Source organism: Nycticebus coucang, chromosome 10 (assembly GCF_027406575.1).
Source record: "Nycticebus coucang isolate mNycCou1 chromosome 10, mNycCou1.pri, whole genome shotgun sequence".
Lineage (NCBI taxonomy): Eukaryota > Metazoa > Chordata > Mammalia > Primates > Lorisidae > Nycticebus > Nycticebus coucang.
The window spans coordinates 116,218,474-116,240,562 of NC_069789.1; the positions used below are offsets into that span (position 1 = coordinate 116,218,474).

Sequence of the window (22,089 nt, forward strand, 5' to 3'; positions counted from 1 at the left end):
AATAAGGAAGAAATACTAGATTCATTTAGACCTATTGAGTTTGAGGAACCCAACAGCAGGCAGCCTTTTACTTAGCAGACTGACTTGAAACTCAGGATAAGCAATAACAAGATATTGATCCTCACTAAAGGAGACACGCAATTGGAAACCAGATGCCATTTTTCTCTCACAAAGTTGTGTACATTTAAAAGGGTAATAATATCCAACACTGGCAAGCTTATGGGAAAATCAGCATTTATACATGGTTGGAAAGAATGTAAGTTTTTCACAAGGCATACAGTACAGTACTATTAATTTTTTTTATTTGCCCAGGCTAGAGTGCGGTGACCTCAGCTTAGTTCACAGCAAGCTCAAACTCCCAGCCTCAAGCAATTCTCATGCCTCAGCCATCCTAGTAGCTGGGTCTACAATGCCCAGCTAATTTTTCTATTTTTTTTTTTTTTTGTAGAGACAGAGTCTTACTTTATGGCCCTTGGTAGGGTGCCGTGGCCTCACACAGCTCACAGCAACCTCCAACTCCTGGGCTTAAGCAATTCTCTTGCCTCAGCCTCCCGAGTAGCTGGGACTACAGGCGCCCGCCACAACGCCAGGCTATTTTTTTGGTTGCAGTTTGGCCAGGGCCGGGTTTGAACCCACCACCCTGGGTATATGGGGCCGGTGCCTTACTGACTGAGCCACAGGCGCCGCCCTAATTTTTCTATTTTTATTTATTTATTTATTTATTTATTTTGAGACAGAGCCTCAAGCTGTCGCCCTAGGTAGAGTCCTGTGGCATCACAGCTCACAGCAACTTCCAACTCCTGGGTTACAGCGAGTCTCCTGCCTCAGCCTACCAAGTAGCTGGGACTACAGGCGCCTGCCACAATGCCTGGCTTTTTTTGGGTGCAGATGTCGTTGTTTGGTGGGCCCATGCTGGATTTGAACCCGCCATTTCAGGTGTATGTGGCTGGCGCCTTAGCTGCTTGAGCCACAGGCACCGAGCCTATTTTTATTTTTAAATTTTTTTGATACAGAGTCTCACTATGTCTCCACCTTAGTAGAGTGCTGTGGCTTCACTGAGCTTCGGGTGCTGCCTAATTTTTCTATTTTTAGCTCAGGCTGGTTTCAAACTCCTGTCCTCAACCAATCCTCCTGCCTCGGCCTCCCAGAATGCTAGGATTATAAGCATGAGCCACCTTGCCCAGGCAAATTATTGTGGTTTTAAGTCATTATTATTTTGGGGGTGGGGGAAACAGAGTCTCACTTTGTCATCCACGGTAGAGTGCCGTGGCGTCAGCTCACAGCAACCTCTAACTCCCGGGCTTAGGTGATTCTCTTGCCTCAGCCTCCTGAGTAGCTCGGACTACAGGCACCTGCCACAATGCCTAGCTGTTTTTTTTTTGTTGTTGTTGCAGTTTGGCTGCAGCCAGGTTCCAACTTGCCACCCTCAGTATATGGGGCCGGCGCCTTACCCACTGAGCCACAGGAGCCACCAAGTCATTATTTTTTTAAAAAGAGATCACACATCTGGGCAGTGCCTGTGGCTCAGTGAGTAGGGCACCGGTCCCATACACCGAGGGTGGCGGGTTCAAGCCCAGCCCTGGCCAAACTGCAACAACAACAACAAAAAAAGAGATCACACATCTTTTCGTTTAATTTTCTTTTTTTGACACAGGTTCTCACTCTGTTGCCCAAGCTGGAGTGAAGAGGTGCAATCATAGCTCACTGCACCCTTGAACTCCTAGGCTCAAGTGGTCCTGAGTCACCTCAGTCTCCAGAGTAGCTGAGACTACAGGAACATGCCACTACATGTAGCTAATTTTTCTTCTTCTTTTTTTTTCCCCTGTAGCGATGAAGTCTTTTTTTTTTTTTTGAGACAGAGTCTCACTTTGTCACTCTCAGTAGAGTGCCATGGCATCATAGCTTCTATAACTCTTTGGGCTCAAGCTATTTTCTTGCCTTAGCCTCCCAAGTGGCTGGGACTACAGGCACCTGTCACAACACCGGGCTATTTTTAGAGAGAGGGTCTCCCTCTTGCTCAGGCTGGTCTCGAACCTGTGAGCTCAGGGTAATCCATCTGCCTTGGCCTTCCAGCATGCTAGGATTACAGGCATGAGCCACTGCACCTGGCCTAGATGAAGTCTTACCATGCTACCCAAGCTGGTCTCAAACTCCTGGCCTTAAGCAACCTTCCCACTTTGGCCTCCCAAAGTGGTAGCATTATAAGAATGAGCCACTGTACCAGGTTCTTAAATTTATTTTTTTCAGAGATAGACTCTCACTCTATTGCCCAGGCTAAAGTGTAGGGACTATTCACTGTCTTAATCACAGCTCACCATAGCCTTGGTCTGTTGGGTTCAAGTCCCAAGTTCTTGGACTACCAGGTTCTAGAGTATGTTCCTAATGGTGGTTGGATGAATATTATTTTTTTGATGTCTGTGTAATGGTTACAAATGTATCCTCTAAGAAGGAAGGATATCATGGAATATTTGTAACAGATGTGCACCAACACATATTGAAAGAATGAATGGAATGCCCTCAAGTTCACTGAGCCATCCTATTCCCAAGTCCTCAAGGATAAATATCCCAGGCCCACAGAAGCCACAGCCACAGAGGTGGGGCACATGCTCTTGGCTGCACACCAGGCATTAGCCAAGAAGGCAGTTTTGTGCAAACTGGATCAGGCACCCTTTCTAGAGCAAATAACCAGAAAAAAAGTTAGCCCTCTGGGCAGATACAGACCCAAGGACACCTGGCTTGGTAAGTAAATCGTGGGTTTAAGTCCCTCTGTTTAAGTCCCACTGGCTTCCTTGACCAGGTGCCTTTATGTCATGAACAACCTACACAACCACTTGGGGCAACCCCATTGTCTGCTCTAGGGCCATTCCCTCTCTTTCTTAGCAAAATTACTCAATGTTTCTGCAGGTTGCCATGTCCTTCAGACAAGGCCGGTTAACTCCCCAGCTGCAGGACGTGAGGCTATGCCAATCCCAGTGGGTTTATCTGCCTTGCCTCCTAGTGGGCTACCTGGGCAGGTGAAAATTCCTGCCAATGAGATATGGGGGGAAGTTGAGGAAGGGCTTAGGAAGGTATCCATCATTCTTCAAAAGAGACCTAAAACGAGTCTCTTTTAGCTGCCTCTGAAAGGGGTTATGTGATGTGACATCTGAATATGTAACAGCCCCTTTGGGATCATGAAGCAACTGGGTTAAGAGGAGATGAAGATGAATGGAGCTAGTGTCACTCATGACTTTGTTGACCTGCTAAGTAAAGTAACCCCGATGCTGGGCCATCTCTACTCTTATTGTGTGAAACACACAAATATAGTTCTTGAACCACCTAATTGGGACTTCTGTTACTTGCAGCCCAAAGCATCTTCATGCAAGAGGTTATACATTTTATATATGTAACAAAGTACTTCTCATGCCTTGGAACTGATCTTGGGGGAGTCAGAAAAGGAGAAGGTATTTCAAAGGATGGGTTAGCACTAGTGCTTATGTAAGGGGGACAAGTCTGCAGGGATCCCCACCCATTCTGGAAGGAAGGCTGCCTTTGGCTTAAAGAGTTTGAGAAAGGGAGAATCTGGGAGAGTGTAATTGGCCAGGTAGATGGTCTCTCCACCAGCAAGGTAGGCAGCCCAGATCCCAAATGTCCCAATGGTCATGATGGTGTGGTTGCACTGTGTCAGCAGTGCAAAATCCTTGGCAGGTGAGACCTCAATGCCATTTCCAGCAAACACCACGTCTCCACGGGAGGCATCAATGTTTTCCCGACACCAGGCCATGCCATTGCTGGTGACCACAAAGATGGCAGAGCTGTAACGAGCCCGGAACCAGTCCAGGGCCTGCTCTAGGTATCGCCGGTCAGCCACCACACCTTTCCACACATTGGGCATGACGTGGACATAGTCCCCCCGGCGCACGTGGACTCCCACAAAGGTGCCTGGCTGGCTCCCATTCACCCGCAGACCCCACAGAAATCTCTGGGCCTCCTCACGCACATGGTCATGCAGAGTGAACTCCTGGAGGATCTCATGGCGCAGGTGGTGGTAGAAGGTCCAGGAGCAGGGGTAGCCCGTGAGGCGCACGTAGTCGCCCCCTATGTGGCGGTACCGCTCCTCCATCCAGTCATTCAGGTGGTAGTTCTGCCAGTGGATGATGGTCGTGGTGCTGGGCAGCACTGGGAGGGTGATTCTGAAAATAGGGGACAGTGTCCTGTGCATCTCAGGCAGGATGAATGCAGGCCGCCCATTCATCTTGGCAAGGGCATACAGGGTGGCATACTGGCCCATCTGGTTCCCCAGGCGGCCTATGGCATTGATTGTCCACATGGGTGCTGGCCTCTGTAACTTTGTCAAGGACAGGCCCATCTGGTCCCCCATGCGGCCTACGGTGTTGCTCATCCCCATGGGCGCTGGCCTCTGTAACTTCCTCGAGGACTGGTCCATCTGGTTCCCAAGATCGTTGGCCTTGATCGTTGACATGGGAGCTGACATCTCTAACTCCCTTGAGGACTGGCCTATTGGGCTCCCCATGTGACCTGTGGTATTGATCATCCAAGTGGGTGCTGGCGACTGTAACTCCCACAAGGGCTGAATCTTTGCCAGCCGCTGCTGCAGGTGAAATATGGTGGAAGCCGTGAAGACAAAGAGGAAGACGTTGGCCGCAGGAAAGGAGAAAGGCACTTGAATGCTAAGCATGGCTATCAAGGAGGGAAAGCAGAGTGTGTTAGCTGGGAGATGGAGGCCAGGTAGCGCACAGGGGTCATTCAGCAATAGTGAGTGTGGGTTTACTTTGTGTGTGTGTACATACTTGGTACATACTTGTGTACATGTATGCAGGTATGTCTCTAGGGCAGCGGTTCTCAACCTGTGGGTCACGACCCCTTTGTAACAATGAAAATACATCGCAGCATTAGGAAGGTTGAGAACCACTGCATTTAGAGTATGTGTGTGCAGGCGTGTCTGCCCTGTGGTCATGTGTCTACACAGGGGTATATATGCACTGTCTATTTACATGTGGATATCGACACATGGTGTACATATATGTATATGTGCAGAATTGTGTGTGTACCACCGGACATGTGTACATTGTAGGGTATGGTGTGTATATACTGTGTATTTTTAAGGGTGTGTATATATACAAAGAGTGCCAGAAGATGTATAAATATTTTAAGAAGGGAAAAAACTGTATTAAAATAATACTTGGCTCAGCGCCTGTGGCTCAAGCAGCTAAGGTGCCAGCCACATACACCTGAGCTGGCAGATTCAAATCCTGCCCTGTCTCACCAAAAAACAACAACGGAAAATGGTGTTGTGGGGCGGCACCGGCCCCATTTGCCGAGGGTGGCGGGTTCAAACCCAGCCCCGGCCAAACGGCAACAAAAAAATAGCTGGGCGTTGTGGCGGGCGCCTGTAGTCCCAGCTGCTCGGGAGGCTGAGGCAAGAGAATCGCGTAAGCCCAAGAGTTAGAGGTTGCTGTGAGCCGTGTGACGCCAAGGCACTCTACCTGAGGGCGGTACAGTGAGACTCTGTCTCTACAAAAAAAAAAAAAAGAAATAAATAAAAAGAAAATGGTGTTGTGGTGAGCACCTGTAGTCCCAAGTACTTGGGAGGCAGAGGCAGAATCACTTGAGCCCAGGAGTTGGAGGTTGCTGTGAGCTGTGATGCCATGGCACTCTACCCAGCGCAACAGCTTTCAGCTCTGTCTCAAAAAAAGTAACATAAATAAATAAATAAAATAAAATTGTAATACTCAAGGCTTGGCATCCATAGCACAGTGGTTACGGCACCAGCCACATACACCAAGGCTGGTGGGTTCGAACCCGGCCCAGGCCAGCTAAAACAACAATGGCAATTGCAATGAAAAATAGCTGATGGGTGGCGCCTGTGGCTCAGTCGGTAGGGTGCCGGCCCCATATACCGAGGGTGACGGGTTCAAACCCAGCCCCGGCCAAACTGCAACCGAAAAATAGTCGGGTGTTGTGGCGGGCACCTGTAGTCCCAGCTACTCGGGAGGCTGAGGCAAGAGAATCGCTTAAGCCTGGGAGTTGGAGGTTGCTGTGAGCTGTGTGAGGCCACGGCACTCTACCGAGGGCCATAAAGTGAGACTCTGTCTTTACAAAAAAAAAAAAAAAAAAGAAAAATAGCTGGGCATTGTGGCGGGTACCTATAGTCCCAGCTACTTGGGAGGCTGAGGCGAGAATCCTTAAGCCCAAGAGTTTGATGTTTCTGTGAGCTGTGATGCCACAGCACTCTACCAAGGGTGAGTGACATAGTGAGACTGTGTCTCAAAAAAAAAATTGTAATACTCAAGTCACTGGGCAGTGCCTATGGCTCAGTGGGTAGGGCGCCAGCCCCATATACCGAGGGTGGTGGGTTCAAACCCAGCCCTGGCCAAACCGCAATAAAAAAATAGCTGGGCATTGTGGCGGGCACCTGTAGTCCCAGCTACTTGGGAGGCTGAGACAAGATAATAGCCTAAGCTCAGGAGTTGGAGGTTGCTGTGAGCTGAGACTCCACAGCACTCTACCGAGGGCCATAAAGTGAGACTCTGTCTCTTAAAAAAAAAAAATACTCAAGTTACATTGACTTCTGCAATGACAAGAGGTGCTTGAGGTGGCTTGTGTTCATCTTTTTTTGAGGCAGAGTCTCACTATGTCGCCCTCAGTAGAGTGCGTGGTGTCACAGCTCACAGCAACATCCCTTGGGATCAAGCAATTCTCTTGCCTCAGCCTTCCTTGTAGCTGGGACTACAAGTACCTGCCACAATGCCTGGCTGTTTGTTTGTTTGTTTATTTGTTTAGCAGGCTCAGGCTGGGTTCGAACCCACCAACCCGGGTGCATGTGGCCAGTGTCCTAAATGCCGGGCTTCCAGCCTTGTGTTCATTTTTTATTGTCAGTGTATACTGAGTATTACAGTGTAATATGTACAAAAAAAAAGAGAGAGAGAGAGAAACAATGTAATATGTACAATTACCACAGAAGTGGTTGTGAAGATGGCAAGCATGTATCTGTGTATTTATAGGAGTGTGAGGAGTGTGTACACACATGGTATGTTTAAATGTGGGTGTTCATATTTATTTATTTCAAGACAGAGTCTTGCTCTGTTGCCCAGGCTGGAGTGCAGTAGAGTCATCAAAGCTCACAGCAACCTCAAACTCTTGGTCTCAAGTGATCCTCCTGAGTAGCTGGGACTATAAGTGTACACCACTGTGCTCCACTAATTTTTCTATTTTTGGTAGAGATAGAGTCTTGCTCTTGCTTAGGTTGGTCTCCAACTCCTGAGCTCAAGCAATCCTCCTGCCTCAGCTTCCCAGAGTACTATGATTATAAGTGTGAGGCCCCGGCCCAAATGTAGGTGTTTGGACTGTGGGTGTACATACGCAGGTGTCTATATACAGTGGGTACAAGTGTATGTACTCGGTATTTACTGGGGATCCAGTGTCTACAGATATTCATCTTCTGCACACCCTGCATACATCCCCTTTGGAGGAAAATTGTCCTGGACATCAAGGACTCAATCACCTGACATGGCTACAGCTAACTGAGCCTGAGATGAACATGCAGCTCCATGGCGCCCTGTCCATTCACTGGCCATGTGCAGGCTGGCTCTAAGAAATGAGTTGTGTCAATTAAATTATCTTGGGTATCTTTTTTTTTTTTTTTTTTGTAGAGACAGAGTTTCACTTATTGCCCTCGGTAGAGTGCCGTGGCGTCACACAGCTCACAGCAATCTCCAACTCCTGGGCTTAGGCGATTCTCCTGCCTCAGCCTCCAGAGTAGCTGGGACTACAGGCGCCCGCCACAACGCCTGGCTAATTTTTTGTTGCAGTTTGGCCGGGGCTGGGTTTGAACCCGCCACCCTCGGTATATGGGGCCGGTGCCCTGCTCACTGAGCCACAGGCGCTGCCCTATCTTGGGTATTTTTATTACAAGACCCTGAAGGCAGTTGGCAGGTGATGTTGAAAAAAAGAATAAGGGGGACAGGACACAATTATAAGAGGGACTTCACCTAAAAAATGCAATCAATGTAACCTGGTTCTTTGTACCCTCAATGAATCCCCAACAATTAAAAATAAAGAGAGAGAGGCTCTTAAAGATAAAAATGTACTTGTATCCCACTGCTAATTTAGCTGTCAAATCTGGTGTTTCATTATATTAAAAGCAATAAATCAGTAATAAATAAATAAATAAATAAGAGAGAGAGAGGCTCGTCTGTGGCTCAAGCGGCTAAGGCACTAGCCACATACACCTGAGCTGGTGGGTTCAAATTCAGCCCAGGCCCGCCAAACAACAATGACGGCTGCAACCAAAAAATAGCTAGGTGTTGTGGTGGGTGCCTGTAATCCCAGCTACTTGGGAGGCAGAGGCAGGAGAATCGCTTGAGCCCAGGAGTTGGAGGTTGCTGTGAGCTGTGATGCCACAGCACTCTACCCAGGGTGAAAGCTCGAGTCTCTGTCTCAAAATAAAATAAAATAAAAAATAAAAATAAAGAGAGAGAATAGGGGGTGGGCACACTGGCTCATACCTGTAATACTAGCACTGTGGGTGGCCAACAAGAGTTTGAGATGGCTTGAGTTTAGGACTTTGAGACCAGCCTGAGCATGAGTAAGACCCTGTCTCTACAAAAAAATAGAAAAATTAGGCTCACCGCCCATAGCACAGTGGTTATGGTGCCAGCCACATACACCAGAGCTGGCGTGTTTGAACCTGACCTGGGCCAGCTAAACAACAATGACAACTGTAATAAAAAAAAATAGCCAGGCATTGTGGCAGACACCTGTAGTCCCACCTACTTGGGAGGCTGAGGCAAGAGAATCCTTAAGCCCAAGAGTTTGAGGTTGCTGTGAGCTGTGATGCCACAGCACTCTATTGAGGGTGACATAGTGAGACTCTGTCTAAAACTAAAAAAAAAAATAGTAAAATTATGCTTGGCGCCTGTAGCTCAGTGCTTAGGGCACCAGCCACATACACTGGGGTTAGAGGTTCCAACCCAGCCCAGGCCTGCTAAATAACAATGACAACAATAACAACAACGAAAATAACCAGGCATTGTGGCAGGTGCCTGAAGTCCCAGCTACTTGGGAGGCTGAGGCAAGAGAATTGCTTAAGCCCAAGAGTTTGAAGTTGCTGTGAGCTGTGATACCATAGCACTCTACTTGGGTGACATAGGGTGACATAGTGAGACTCTGTCTAAAAAAAAGTTAGCTAGGTGGAATGTGCCCGTAGTTCGAGCTGCTCGGGAGGGTGAGGCAGGAGGACTGCTGAAGCCCAGGAGTGTGAGGCTGCTGTGAGCTATGATGACATCACTGTACTCTAGCCTATGCAACAGAGCAAGACCCTGTTTTAAAAAACAAACAAAAGAAAGAGAAAGAAAGAAAGAGGAAAGAAGGAAGGGAAGGAGGGAGACAAAAACGGAGGGAGGAAGGGATGGAGGAAGGAAGGAAAGAAAAAGAGAATAGGGGTTGGAGCAGTTGTGATGGGTGACACGAAGGCTGAAGCAAGGGAGCCAGTGACCCCTGGTAACTAGAAGATAATCTGCACAGCCATGCAGCGTATTCAAGGCTGAGCAAAGTGGCTCCCACCTATAATTCTAGCACTGTGGGAGGCCAAGGCAGGTGGATCACTTGAGCTCAGGAGTTCAAGACCACCCTGAGCAAGACTGAGATCCGGTCTCTACTAACAATGGAAAAATTAGCTGGATGTGGTGATGGGCACCGGTAGTCCCAGCTTCTCAAGAGGCTGAGGTGAGATCACTTGAGCCCAGGAGTGTCAGGCTGCTATGAGCTATGATGATGTCATGGCACTCTATCCAGGACTACAGATTGAGACTGTGTCTAAAAAAAATAAAAATATGGGCAGCGCCTGTGGCTCAGTGAGTAGGGCGCCGGCCCCATATGCCAAGGGTGGCGGGTTCAAACCCAGCCCCGGCCAAACCGCAACAAAAAAAATAGCCGGGCGTTGTGGCGGGCGCCTGTCGTCCCAGCTGCTCGGGAGGCTGAGGCAAGAGAATCACGGAAGCCCAAGAGTTAGAGGTTGCTGTGAGCCGTGTGATGCCACGGCACTCTACCCGAGGGCGGTACAATGAGACTCTGTCTCTACAAAAAAAGTAAAAATAAAAATAAATAAATTTGAGTACTGAAGAATACTTCAGTCCTGGCCAAGAAATCCCACCGTATATGCAAGCACATATACAATCCATTCTTTTCAACTCTAGTTACAACAGAAATTAGTTCCAGTAACGAGGTGGCTGCATAGAACCAACCTTCAGAAAATGTGTATGGTACCACCAGAGGTGAAGGGCAACGAGAATTTCCCAGCCTCTTAAGGAAAACTTGAGCTAGTGGTTTGTAGAGCAAAGCAGTTAATTAAACTGTTCATCCTGCCTTGGCCTCCCAGAGAGTTCTAAGATTACAGGCGTGAGCCTCTGTGCCCAGCCAATAATTCAGTTCTAATGCCACATTAGGTGGTTAGAAGCCAATAAGTAAAAGGAGAACAATTATCACATAGCATTGTCACAGTTAACACTTTATTATTGCTGAAGTGACTATGGACCTTCTCGTCCTACAGGCTGGGCTGGACCAACACCTGTGGTATGTTGCCACAGTCAGAGTCCAAGTGTGGCCACTGATTAAGATTAGACTCTGAGCACTGGGGACAGGGATATCAGGGAGGAGTCAAAGGAATGAGGGCTCCAACCCTCTGAGATTTCCCAAAGGATTTGCTGCCTCCTCCCTAGTGACTGGGAGGTTTTTTTTTTTTTTTTTTGCAGTTTTTGGCCAGGGCTGGGTTTGAACCCACCACCTCCGGCATATGGGGCTGGCGCCCTACTCCTTTGAGCCACAGGCCCCGCCCAGGGGAGGTTCTTTTTAAACCTCTTCCTCATGAGCAGATGTGAGTAGCAGCACATCCTAGAGGGCTCTGCACAAAGGTAGGTCAGAGACAAAAGGTTTCCAGCTGACTTGGTCCAATGCCTGTGTTCTCTGTCAGAGTATGGACTGATGTTTCCAAGAAGGTAATACTGAGGCTAAATCAATCTGGGTGTGACTTAGTTGAACCTGAGAAGATGCCAGAGCGAGGCAGGTGTGGTCTCTAAGCTAATAAAAGTCAGCATAGGATGAAACACTGCAGTACTCCTACTTTCAATGTGTAAGTTGCTGAACCCTTAGAGCCCATTAAGATCACCTGAGAGTAACCAGAAGCAACTCAGCCTCATCAACTCAATCCCTGAATCTGAACTGAATCGACCAGCTTAGGGTCCAGGCCCCTTGCATTTTTCTCAGGTGTTGACCCGAACCAGACTTGGGAATAGTACAACCCCCTTCTTTTCCTTTTTGATTTGTTTGTTCATTTATTTCTGTCACCCTGGGTAGAGTGCCATGGTGTCATAGCTCATAGCAACCTCAAACTCCTGGTCTCTAGTGATTCTCTTGCCTCAGCTTCCTGAGTAGCTGGGACTACGGGCACCCACCACAATGCCCGGCTATTTTTAGAGATGGGGTCTCCCTCTTGCCCAGGCTGGTCTCAAACTCCTGAGCTCAAGCAATGTGCCCATCTTGGCCTCTCAAAGTGTTAGGATTACAGGCGTGAGCCACCGAACCTGGCCTTCCTTTTTGATTTGTATGAAGGAGTTGGGCGGGGGTGGGGGTGGTGAGAGGGCATGGGGGTGGGCAGAGCCTGGGCTCATTTCATAGCCAGGCTAATGTTCATGAAAAGCTTAGTTTTGTTTTAGCATCAGGCCAAAGATCAGTGGGTTTTCACTTCTTATAATGGGTGCATTGAAGGTGATTTTTTTTTTTTTGAGACAGTCTTACTTTGTTGCCCTGGGTAGAGTGCGATGGCATTATAGCTCACAGCAACCTCAAACTCCTGGGCTCAAGCCATCCTCTTGCCTGAGCCTCTAGAGTAGCTGAGACTATAGGCACCCGCCACCATGCCCTGCTACTTTTACTATTTTGTTTTTTAATTTCTTTTTATTGTTTTTGTTGATAATTTATTCATTAGGATCTTTATATTTTCTTATTTTGGAACTCTTACTAGACAATCATTGAAACTTTTGAATGTATTCTCCATCTCTGAAATTTTACACTTATTTTCTCTTTGTTCTTTTCTAATATATTCTGAGGAAATACTTTTTTTTTTGCTGGCTGGGTTTGAACCCTCCACTTCTGGTATATGGGGTTGGCGCCCTACTCCTTTGAGCCACAGGCGCCGCCCTCCTATTTTTTTTTTTTTTTTTTGTGTACAGACAGAGTTTCACTTTATTGCCCTTGGTAGAGTGCCGTGGCGTCACACAGCTCACAGCAACCTCCAACTCCTGGGCTTAGGCGATTCTCCTGCCTCAGCCTCCCGAGTAGCTGGGACTACAGGTGCCCGCCATAACACCCAGCTATTTTTTGGTTGCAGTTTGGCCGGGGCTGGGTTTGAACCCGCCACCCTCGGCATATGGGGCCGGCGCCCTACTCACTGAGCCACAGGCGCCGCCCACGCCCTCCTATTTTTAATAGAGATGGTGTCTCACTCTTCCTCAGGCTGATCTTCAACTTCTGAGCTCAGGCAATCCACCTGCTTCACCCTCCCAGAGCACTGTGATTACAGATGTGAATCATTGAGCTGGGCCTGGAGGTGACGTTTAGACCAAGGAGTCAGACATGAAGCAGAAGGAAGCAAACTTGAAAGCAGAATCAATCTCATTTGTAGATTGTGACTTCTGAGACCAGCTAAGGTAGCTGAGTAGTATCAACTGCAGATGTAGCAGACAGACCTTGAGCAGCTTCCTCCTGGGGAGATGGGTACCATGGTTGATTTCTTCCTTTTTTTTTTTTTGGAATGAAACTAAAGCTATGGGATAGAAAGTATATATGATGGACAATCCTAGTAAGAGATAGTACATTTTTGCTTGTCCAACCCACAGGCCTTGTTACAGTCTGCAGAAGGCTAAACTGCTCCCCTCCAAGAAAGATATGTTGGAACCCTAATCCCCAGTACTTCAGAATTTGGAGACAGGATCGTTACAGAGGTAATCAAGTTGAAAATAATATGATTAGGGCTCGGCGCCTGTGGCTCAAGTGAGCTGGCAGGTTCGAATCCAGCCCAGGCCTGCCAAACAACAATGATGGCTGCAACCAAAAAATAGCTGGGTGTTGTGGTGGGTGCCTGTAGTCCCAGCTACTTGGGAGCCGGAGGCAGGAGAATCGCTTGAGCCCAGGAGTTGGAGGTTGCTGTGGGCTGTGATGCCACAGCTCTCTACCCAGGGCGACAGCTTGAGGCTCTGTCTCAAAAAAAAAAAAAAAAATATATATATATATATATGATTAGATGGGCCTTAATTCAATATGACTGATGTTCTTAGGAGAAACCAATCATAAATAGCCCACGTGACACTGGCCCAACAGTGACCCCTCCTTTGGCCAGTCCATGGTATGTGGGGTGGGTGCTGGTTCAAAGTACAAGTGGAGGCCAGATACAATGGCTCACACCTGCAATCCTAGCACTCTAGGAGGCTGAGGCAGGTGGATTGCCTGAGCTCAGGAGTTCACGACCAGCCTGAACAAGAGCAAAACCCCATCTCTACTAAAAATAGAAAAAACTAGCCAGGTGTCGTGGTGGCCACCTGTACTTTCAGCTATTTGAGAGGGTGAGGCAAGAAGAAATTCACTTGAGCCCAAGAGTTGGAGGTTGCTGTGAGCTATGATGCCATGGAACTCAATCCAGAGTGACAGAATCTAAAAACAAAAAACTAAAAACTAAAAAGTAAAGGACAGATGGGACTGAACAATATTGTCTCCCTTGGGAATTTGAAATTAGAAGCACACAGAGGGTAGCCAGGGTATGGTGGGTCTGAAGGGCCCAGCTAGTGCAACAGCCTTTTTTTTTTTTTTTTTATTTCACAGCAACCTCCAACTCTTGGGCTCAAGTGATCCTCTTGCTCAGTTTTTCTACTTTTAGTAGAGGGGGGGGGGTCTCACTTTTGCTCAGGCTGGTCCAAACTTGTGAACTCAAGCAACGCACCAGCCTCCCAGAGTGCTAGGATTACAGGTGTGAGCCACCACTCCCGGCTGGTGCAGCAGCTTAAAGCCATATCCAAAATGAAGTAAAAAGGCCATGAGCAGGGCAAACTCAGCTATGAGACTAGAACCTGAGTTAAAAGGGGTAGCACCTGTGGCTCAAAGGGGTAGGGCACTGGCCCCATATGCCACAGGTGGCAGGTTCAAACCCAGCCTGGCCAAAAACTGCAAAAAAAAAAAAAAAAAAAAAAAAACTGAGTTGGAGGCCAGCTGTGGTGGCTCACACCTGTAGTCCTAGCACGCTAGACGGCTGAGGCAGGTGGATTGTTTGAGCTCAAGCGTTTGAGACCAGCCTGAGCAAGACTGAGAGCCCCATCTTAACTAAAAACGGAAAAAACTAGCTGGGCTTTGTGGAGGGTACCTGTAGACCCAGCTACTCTGGAGGCTGAGGCAAGAGGATCTCTTGAACAGAGACTAAACCTTACTGACTCAGAGTAAAGACTTGTACAGATAGATTTTTGTTTTAATTTAAAAATCCCTTTTCTTTTTCTCCCTTTTTTTCTTTCTGGTGTTGGAGTCTTATTTAGAAAACAGGATATATCGCTTCTCGGCCTTTTGGCTAAGATCAAGTGTAGAAAACAGGATAAATGATGTTGTTATCAAAAGTTGAAAAAAAAAAGAGGATCTCTTGAGGCCAGGAGTTTGAGGCTGTTGAGAGCTATGATGACGCCAGAGTACTTTACTGAGGGTAGAGTGAGACTGTCTCTAAAACAAACAAACAACAACAACAAAAAAAACTGAGTTAAACTATCCTGAGGGAGATGGAAAATGTCACTGTGGTGCTATTGGCTTCTGAGTCCCATGCCAAGGCGACTGTGCTGCATTTTAATCCTTTAATCCATCCTAAAGGGATGTCAAGCCCCAGCCCTGGTTCTGGGTGGAAAGGCCTGGGAGCTGGGGATAGGCAGGTGGCCGCGGGGGGGCCGGGGGGGCGCGGGTTCCAGGACAGGGCTGGGAGAACTGGCTTGCCTGGCTTACTCTCTGTGGAGCAGCCTCGGGTTTTCTTCCCACTTCTTCTGGGTGTTTCTCTCTTCCTTTCTCCAACTAGATTGTGAGCACTGCAAGGACATGGAGGAAACATGGGACATTTAGGGAAATGCTTGTGGGAGGGTGCACAGATGGAGGGAAGGAGGGAGAGAGGAAGCAAGCCGTGAGATTCACCACATTCCCCTCCAAATTATGGCACCTGGGCATTTGAGACAACAACAGAAGGAGGTGGGTCTCCCTGACTTTCTTCAGCCCTTCTCTGCTGAAGTAGGTCACAGGATACTCATCCCAAGGCATCCTTCCTATACCTCATCTCTGAAAACACAAGGACACAGACAGGAGTCTGAACAAACAGCCCTTGCTAAGTTCTGTCCAGTTTATTCCCATTAGATCACAGCCCCTTTGTCCAGTTGCCCATCCTTGTGAACAACAGTCCATGCCTCATCAAGCCTCAGCATAAAAATATTAAAACATACTTTTCCGGCGGCACCTGTGGCTCAGTGAGTAGGGCGCCAGCCCCATATGGTGAGGGTGGCGGGTTCAAACCCAGCCCTGGCCAAACTGCAACCAAAAAATAGCCGGGTGTTGTGGCGGGCGCCTGTAGTCCCAGCTGCTCGGGAGGCTGAGGCAAGAGAATCACCTAAGCCCAGGAGTTAGAGGTTGCTGTGAGCTGTGTGACGCCACGGCACTCTACCCGAGGCGGTACAGTGAGACTCTGTCTCTACAAAAAAACTCCCAAAACATAGTATTCCCCGTTTCTTTAAGTCTTCATTTCTTTTGTTTATTTTTGAGAGAGGGTCTCACTGTGTCATCCTGGCTGGAGTGCAGTGGCACCATCTCTGCCGACTTTAAGGATCCTCCCACCTCAGCCTTCCTATTAGCTGAGAGTACAGTACATGTCCCCACACTCAGCTAATTAAAAAAAAAAAAATGTTTTGTAGAAATGGAGATCTCACTACATTGCCCAGGCTGGTTGCAAACTTCTGGCCTCAAGTAATCTTCCTGATTTGACCTCCCAAAGTGCTGGGATTGCCAGGCGTTGTGGCGGGCGCCTGTAGTCCTAGCTACTTGGGAGGCTGAGGCAAGAGAATCACCTAAGCCCAGAAGCTGGAGGTTGCTGTGAGCTGTGTGACGCCATAGCACTCTACTGAGGGCGATAAAGTGAGACTCTGTCTCAAAAAAAAAAAAAACCAAAGTGATGGGGCAGCGCCTGTGGCTCAGTCGGTAGGGCGCCGGCCCCATATACGGAGGGTGGCGGGTTCAAACCTGGCCCCCGCCAAACTGCAACCAAAAAATAGCCGGGCGTTGTGGCGGGCGCCTGTAGTCCCAGCTGCTCGGGAGGCTGAGGCAAGAGAATTGCTTAAGCCCCGGAGTTGGAGGTTGCTGTGAGCTGGGTGAGGCCACGGCACTCTACTGAGGGCCATAAAGTGAGACTCTGTCTCTACAAAAAAAAACCAAAAAAACAAAGTGCTGGGATTCCAGGTAAGCCAGTGCACCTTGCCACCTTTTTCTTTCTTTCTTTTCTTCTTCTTCTTCTTTTTTTTTTTGCAGTTTGTGGCCAGGGCCGTGTTTGAACCCGCTACACCCAGTATATGGGGTTGGCGCCCTACTCCTTTGAGCCACAGGCGCCTCCCATCACCACCTTTTTCATTTTTAAAGGCTCCCATGTTAGGCTGGGAGCTTGACTCACGCCTGTAATCTAGCACTCTGGGAGGCCGAGGCAAGCAGATCACCTGAGCTCATGAGTTCGAGACCAGCCTGAGCCACAGAGAGACCCTTGTTTTTAAAAATAGCCAGGCATAGGGCGGCGCCTGTGGCTCAGTGAGTAGGGCGCCGGCCCCATATGCCGAGGGTGGCGGATTCAAACCCAGCCCCGGCCAAACTGCAACAAAAAATAGCCTGGCGTTGTGGCGGGCGCCTGTAGTCCCAGCTGCTTGGGAGGCTGAGGCAAGAGAATCGCATAAGCCCAAGAGTTAGAGGTTGCTGTGAGCCGTGTGATGCCACGGCACTCTACCCGAGGGTGGTACAGTGAGACTCTGTCTCTACAAAAAAAAAAAAAAAAATAGCCAGGCATTGTGGCGGGCACCTGCAGTCCCAGCTTCCTGGGAGGCTGAGACAAGAGAATCGCTTAAGCCCAAGAGTTTGAGGTTGCTGTGAGCCATGGCATTCTACCAAGGGTGACATAGTGAGACTCTGTCTCAAAAAAAAAAAAAAAAAAGACTCCTATGTCATATTAAACTTTTATTAGGCAAATTTGTTATGCTTTTATGTTGTTAATCTGTCTTTCATTATAGGCACCTCAACCATAAACTTTATGATGGATGAGGAAAAGATATAAATTTTTCAGGGCCAGGCAAAGTGGCTCGTGCCTGTAATCCCAGCACTCTGGGAGGCTAAGGCAGGTGGATTGCTTGAGTTCAGGAGTTCAAGAATAGCCTGAACAAAAGCAAGACCCTGTCTCTACTAAAAACAGAGAAACTAGCAGGGTATGGTGGCAGGTGACTGTAGTCCCAGCTACTCAGGAGGCTGAGGCAAGAGGATGGCTTGAACCCAGGAGTTTGAGGTTGCTGTGATCTAGGCTGACACCATGGCACTTTACGCAGGGCACAGAGTGAGAATCTGTTTCAAAAAATCCAAAAAACAGGCAGGGCCTGTGGCTCAGTGAGTAGGGCACTGGCCCCATATACCAAGGGTAGTGAGTTTGAACCCGGCCCTCAGCCAAACTGCAACAAAAAAATAGCCAGGCATCTGTACAGCTACTCAGGAGGCTGAGGCAGGAGAATCGCCTAAGCCCAGGAGTTGGAGATTGCTGTGAGCTGTGATTTTTTAAAAAAAATCCAAAAAACAACCCCTTTTGATCTCTGGGACCCTGAAAGGAGAACATCTTGTCCCCTCCAAATTTGATTACAGCAAACAGAAGGACAATAATTTAGTTTGATTTAGGTAAAAAGAAAGGCTGAGTGTCAATATCTCTGCCTCCTTGGTTCTTCCCTCCCGCCTCACCCAGGAAGGCAGCTGGGTGGCTGCTGAGTGGCCCAGATCAGGAAGCTCCTCTCTGACCTTGACTGAGCCTGCAAAGAGAGGAGGAAGAGGTGGGGAGCCTGGCAGAGAGTAAGATCCAAAGTCTGAGAGTGGGAGCTGCCCTAGGAGATCGCAAAATACTGTACTTAGGTTTAGAGAGAAGCCCTGGGGGGTAGGGGGTCATGGTCGTGTGCCTCTGGTTAGCTGTGTGACCTTGATCCAGGGCCTTTACTTCTCTGTGCTTCAATGTCCCTATCTGTCCAAAACTGGGAGATAAAAATCCCTCAATGGCAATGCTCTGTTATATGGAGCAAGGTTGAGTCCTCAAACTCACATTTGGTTCAGGCTTGAGGTAAGCCCTGCCTGGGGGCATTAAATTATCAACTTTTAACAACTCTGTGAGTAGGCGATCTCAGGCCTACTTTACTGTAAGGGAAACTGAGGCTCAAGAGACTGGCCCAGGGCTGCAGAGCTACAAGAGGTGCTGAGTGTGGAGAAGCCCCAGGACGTGGTGGAACTGACATGGTAGAGGCTGGGATGGCAAGTGATACAAGGTTACCCCATTCAGAGCTGAACAGGGACGCCCATTTTCTAGGCCTGGGTGAGCTCAAAAATCAGTCTCATCACAGACTCCCTTTCCTAGGTACAAACAGGCCCTTTCCAGGCCACATTCTCTGGGCTCAAGCAAGGTCAAGGAAAAAGCAGCCTGATCAGTATCTCATCTGTGCAGTTCCTCCCTAGCCTACTGCCTCGCCTGGGGCTAGGACTGGAAGGCATGAACTCCTTTGCTAATTTTAGGATGATTTCTGCCTGCAGGCTTCTGGCCAGGCATACATCCCCAAATCCCCTGCCCGCAGGATAGGAAAAGCAGTATATAATCCTAGACAGAAGGCCCACAGCAGCTTCCCACCTGAGTTCCCCCCTCCACTGCCAGAGGTTCTATTCTCCCTCTTTTGCTTATCTATCTCTTTTATCTTTCAGAAAACCTCTGTAGCTTACACTGTTGCTTACTGGTGTGGTCCGAAACCTGGAGCTCAAGAACTGGACAGGGTGGTGCCCTATGGCTCAAGGAGTAGGGCGCTGGCCCCATATGCCGGAGGTGGCGTGTTCAAACCCGGCCCCAGCCAAAAAAATAAAAAAGAACTGGACAAAGAGATTCCGGCTACAGCAGAGGTTGGGATGGCCAGAGCTGGGATGGTACGGGGAGAATGCAAAAGCAGCTGGCCACAGCTCTTGGGGCTGTGCTGTTTCTGATAATGGGGAGGAACCTGGGTCTCCCCTAGACCTCTGAGGTCAAGAAGTCCAACTCGTTATTAGCTCTCCATTCCTACAACTTTGTCACTTCATGTACCCCAGGCTGAGTAGGACTGTCAGGGTCCCCTCCTCCTATCCGCTCCCTGGGGTCTTCCCAGGGAGATGGCTGTAGAGGAAACCAGCCCCCGTGTCTCCCAGGGTAATGGGGTCCCCGGTATCTGCAGATGACTTCTTTTGAATTCTCCTTGTCTTATCCACTTCTTTCTTTTCTTTGAGACGGAGTCTCAACTTGTTGCCTTTGGTAGAGTGCTCTGGCATTACAACTCACAGCAAACTCAAACTCTTGGGTTCAAGTGATTCTCTTGCCTCAGCCTCCCTAGTTAGCTGGGACTACAGGCGCCTACCATAACACCCAGCTATTTTTGTGTGTTTTTTGTTTTTTTAGCAGGCCTGAGCCGGGTACATGTGGCCAGGGCCCTAACCACTAAACTATGGCACCCAGCCATCATTCACGTCTTTCTATTCCAGGCCAGGGCTCATCTACTCCTGCCTGGACCCAGGCTCCTGCCCCCTCCCCAGCCTTCAATCTGTTCCCCCTCCACCCCCAGTGCTGGCCTGAGCCCTGCCAGGGCTCCCCACTCTCAAGACAGAATCCCAGCCTCTGGCCCAGCCCCCTCTTGTCACCTCTGATCAGGAAGCCCTTCCCTACCTGCTCCTCCAAGGTGAGCTCAGTTTCCTGCTCTCCCCTCCCTCCAGCCCTCCCTGTGGCTCCTCTGCTTGGCGTCATCATGACTATTCCAACGTTGGGGAAGAGATGGAAGTTTAAGACAAAAATGTGGGGCCGATTCTACTTTACTTTCAGGCCCAGAGTGGGTGGGGGACCAAGCACTTCCTGGGATGGGGCCAGGCTCTGAGGTGGGGCTGGGGTCTGGTATCTGTGAGGCCTCTAAGGACCACAGTCCTATAGTTAGCAACCCCAGGGTGGGAACAGGAAAAGCCAGTTCCCACCAGCTGTAATCTAGCCTTTCTGTCAGCATTTATTACCTTTATTACCAGGTGGTTCCTGATGACTGTGACTGGAGGAGGGAGGGGTGAATTTGTGGCCTGAGGTGAGGGGCCGGGGTGGGACTTAAGCAGCATGGAGGTGAGCTGGGTGGATGGAGCTTCAGAGGGCAGAGGCTCTGCTGCCCAGGGGTGAACCCTCCTCTCCTTGAAAGCCTTGATCTGGGGGTACATTCCAGAGGGGACCAGAGACCAGTAAGGGCACAGCTGGGTCTCCACTTCCCAAATCTTTGCTGTCTGAGGGGCAAAGTGTGCAGGTGGGTATAAATGCACGTGTGTCCCCATCCCGCTTGCCTTCTCTCACCTGGTTCTGGCTGAAGAAATTGGGGACTTGGTGACAGGGTTACTCTGCAGGCAGGTGAGTGCTCCCGTTCCCTCCAGGTCTCTTCACTCAGGCCCAGTGAACCCTCCTGAGCTTTCTAGCATCCGTGACTGGAAACTCCGCCCAGGATCTACCTGCCTTCCCAGGTTGGGTGTGGCTGGGCTGCAGTGAGTGGGGAGGTAACCCAAGGCCCCTCCTCCCACACTGGTGCCTGCCAGGAAGTCCATCTTTTTTTTTTTTTTTATGAGACAGAGTTTCACTATGTCGCCTTCTGTAGAGTACTGTAATGTCACAGCTCACAGCAACCTCAAACTCTTGGGCTTAAGCGATTCTGTTGCCGCAGCCTCCCACGTAGCTGGGACTACAGATGCCTGCCACAATGCCTGGCTATTTTTTGGTTGTAGTTGTTGTTTAGCAGGGCTGGGCTGGGTGTCAACCCGCCAGTCCTGGTGTATGTGGCTGGCACCCTAGCCACTGAGCTATAGGCGCTGAGCCAGAAAGTCCACCTTGTTGGCCCTTAGTTCCTACAGCTGCATCAGGCATCTCAGCATCTCAGGCCTGGCCACAGGAGTAGGGAGGGGAAAGAGGCACAGTCAAGATCCCTTCCTCCATCTGGGTACCCTGGGGGTTTTCCTTGGGGGACTACAGTAGCCAGAACAGAAAAGGGTCCCCAGTTTCTCCCTTCCCTGCCCAACTCCATGCTGTCAGGGAGGCATCCAAGAAGGCAGCCTGAAGGAGGGGACAGAGTCCAGCTGGGCCAGGCTCTTCCTGAGTCTGAGCCCCTAGAATCCTAAATTATTTTGGCAAACAGGTGTGTCAGACCCTTATCTACTGACTCATTCAGTCTCCACAATTCCGTGAGGTAGGCATGCGTACACACTGTTGTACACAGGGGAAACCAAAGCACAGAGAGGCCAAGTACCCTGTTGAAGAATATTCGGGTAGAGCAATGAATTTTTTTTCTCTTTTTCCTTCCTTCCTTCCTTCTTTTTTTTAGTAGAGATAGGATCTCACTCTTGCTCAGGCTGGTCTTGAACTCCTGAGCTGAAACAATCCTCCTGCCTCAGCCTCCCAGAGTGCTAGGATTACAGGCCCAGAGTGTAGATTATAGGGCTACTATAGTCCCCCAAGGAAGACCCTCAGGGTAGCTAGATGGAATGAGCCACCTTACCTGGCCAGAAGTTTAACGATAGGTTCAAGTGTGCTGTGAGATAGAAAAGGCTGAAAAACACTGGGCTAGAGAGTCATAGAACCTGGGATTTGAAAGCAAGCTGGTTGAATCTTGGAAAACACCTGGCAAATAGCAACTCTTCCTAGTTTCCCTTATTTCAAAACTGCTGTCAGGAGGCTGGGTGCAGTGGGTCATACCTGTAATCCTAGCACTCTGGGAGGCCAAG

The 22,089-nt window shown here is 49.1% G+C and overlaps 1 protein-coding gene across 1 annotated transcript; it reads right to left on the reverse strand.

Annotated features, from left to right (window-relative positions):
- Positions 1–1,606: 1,606 nt before the first annotated feature.
- On the reverse strand, positions 1,607–20,784 carry FUT2 (fucosyltransferase 2). The gene is made up of 2 exons (XM_053606471.1): positions 20,675–20,784; positions 1,607–4,680 (listed from the first exon to the last, which is right to left on the reverse strand). Exon 2 carries the CDS (start codon positions 4,676–4,678, stop codon positions 3,467–3,469), a length of 1,212 nt encoding a protein of 403 aa, XP_053462446.1. The 5' UTR covers positions 4,679–4,680; positions 20,675–20,784; the 3' UTR covers positions 1,607–3,466.
- Between the last annotated feature and the right edge of the window lie 1,305 nt (positions 20,785–22,089).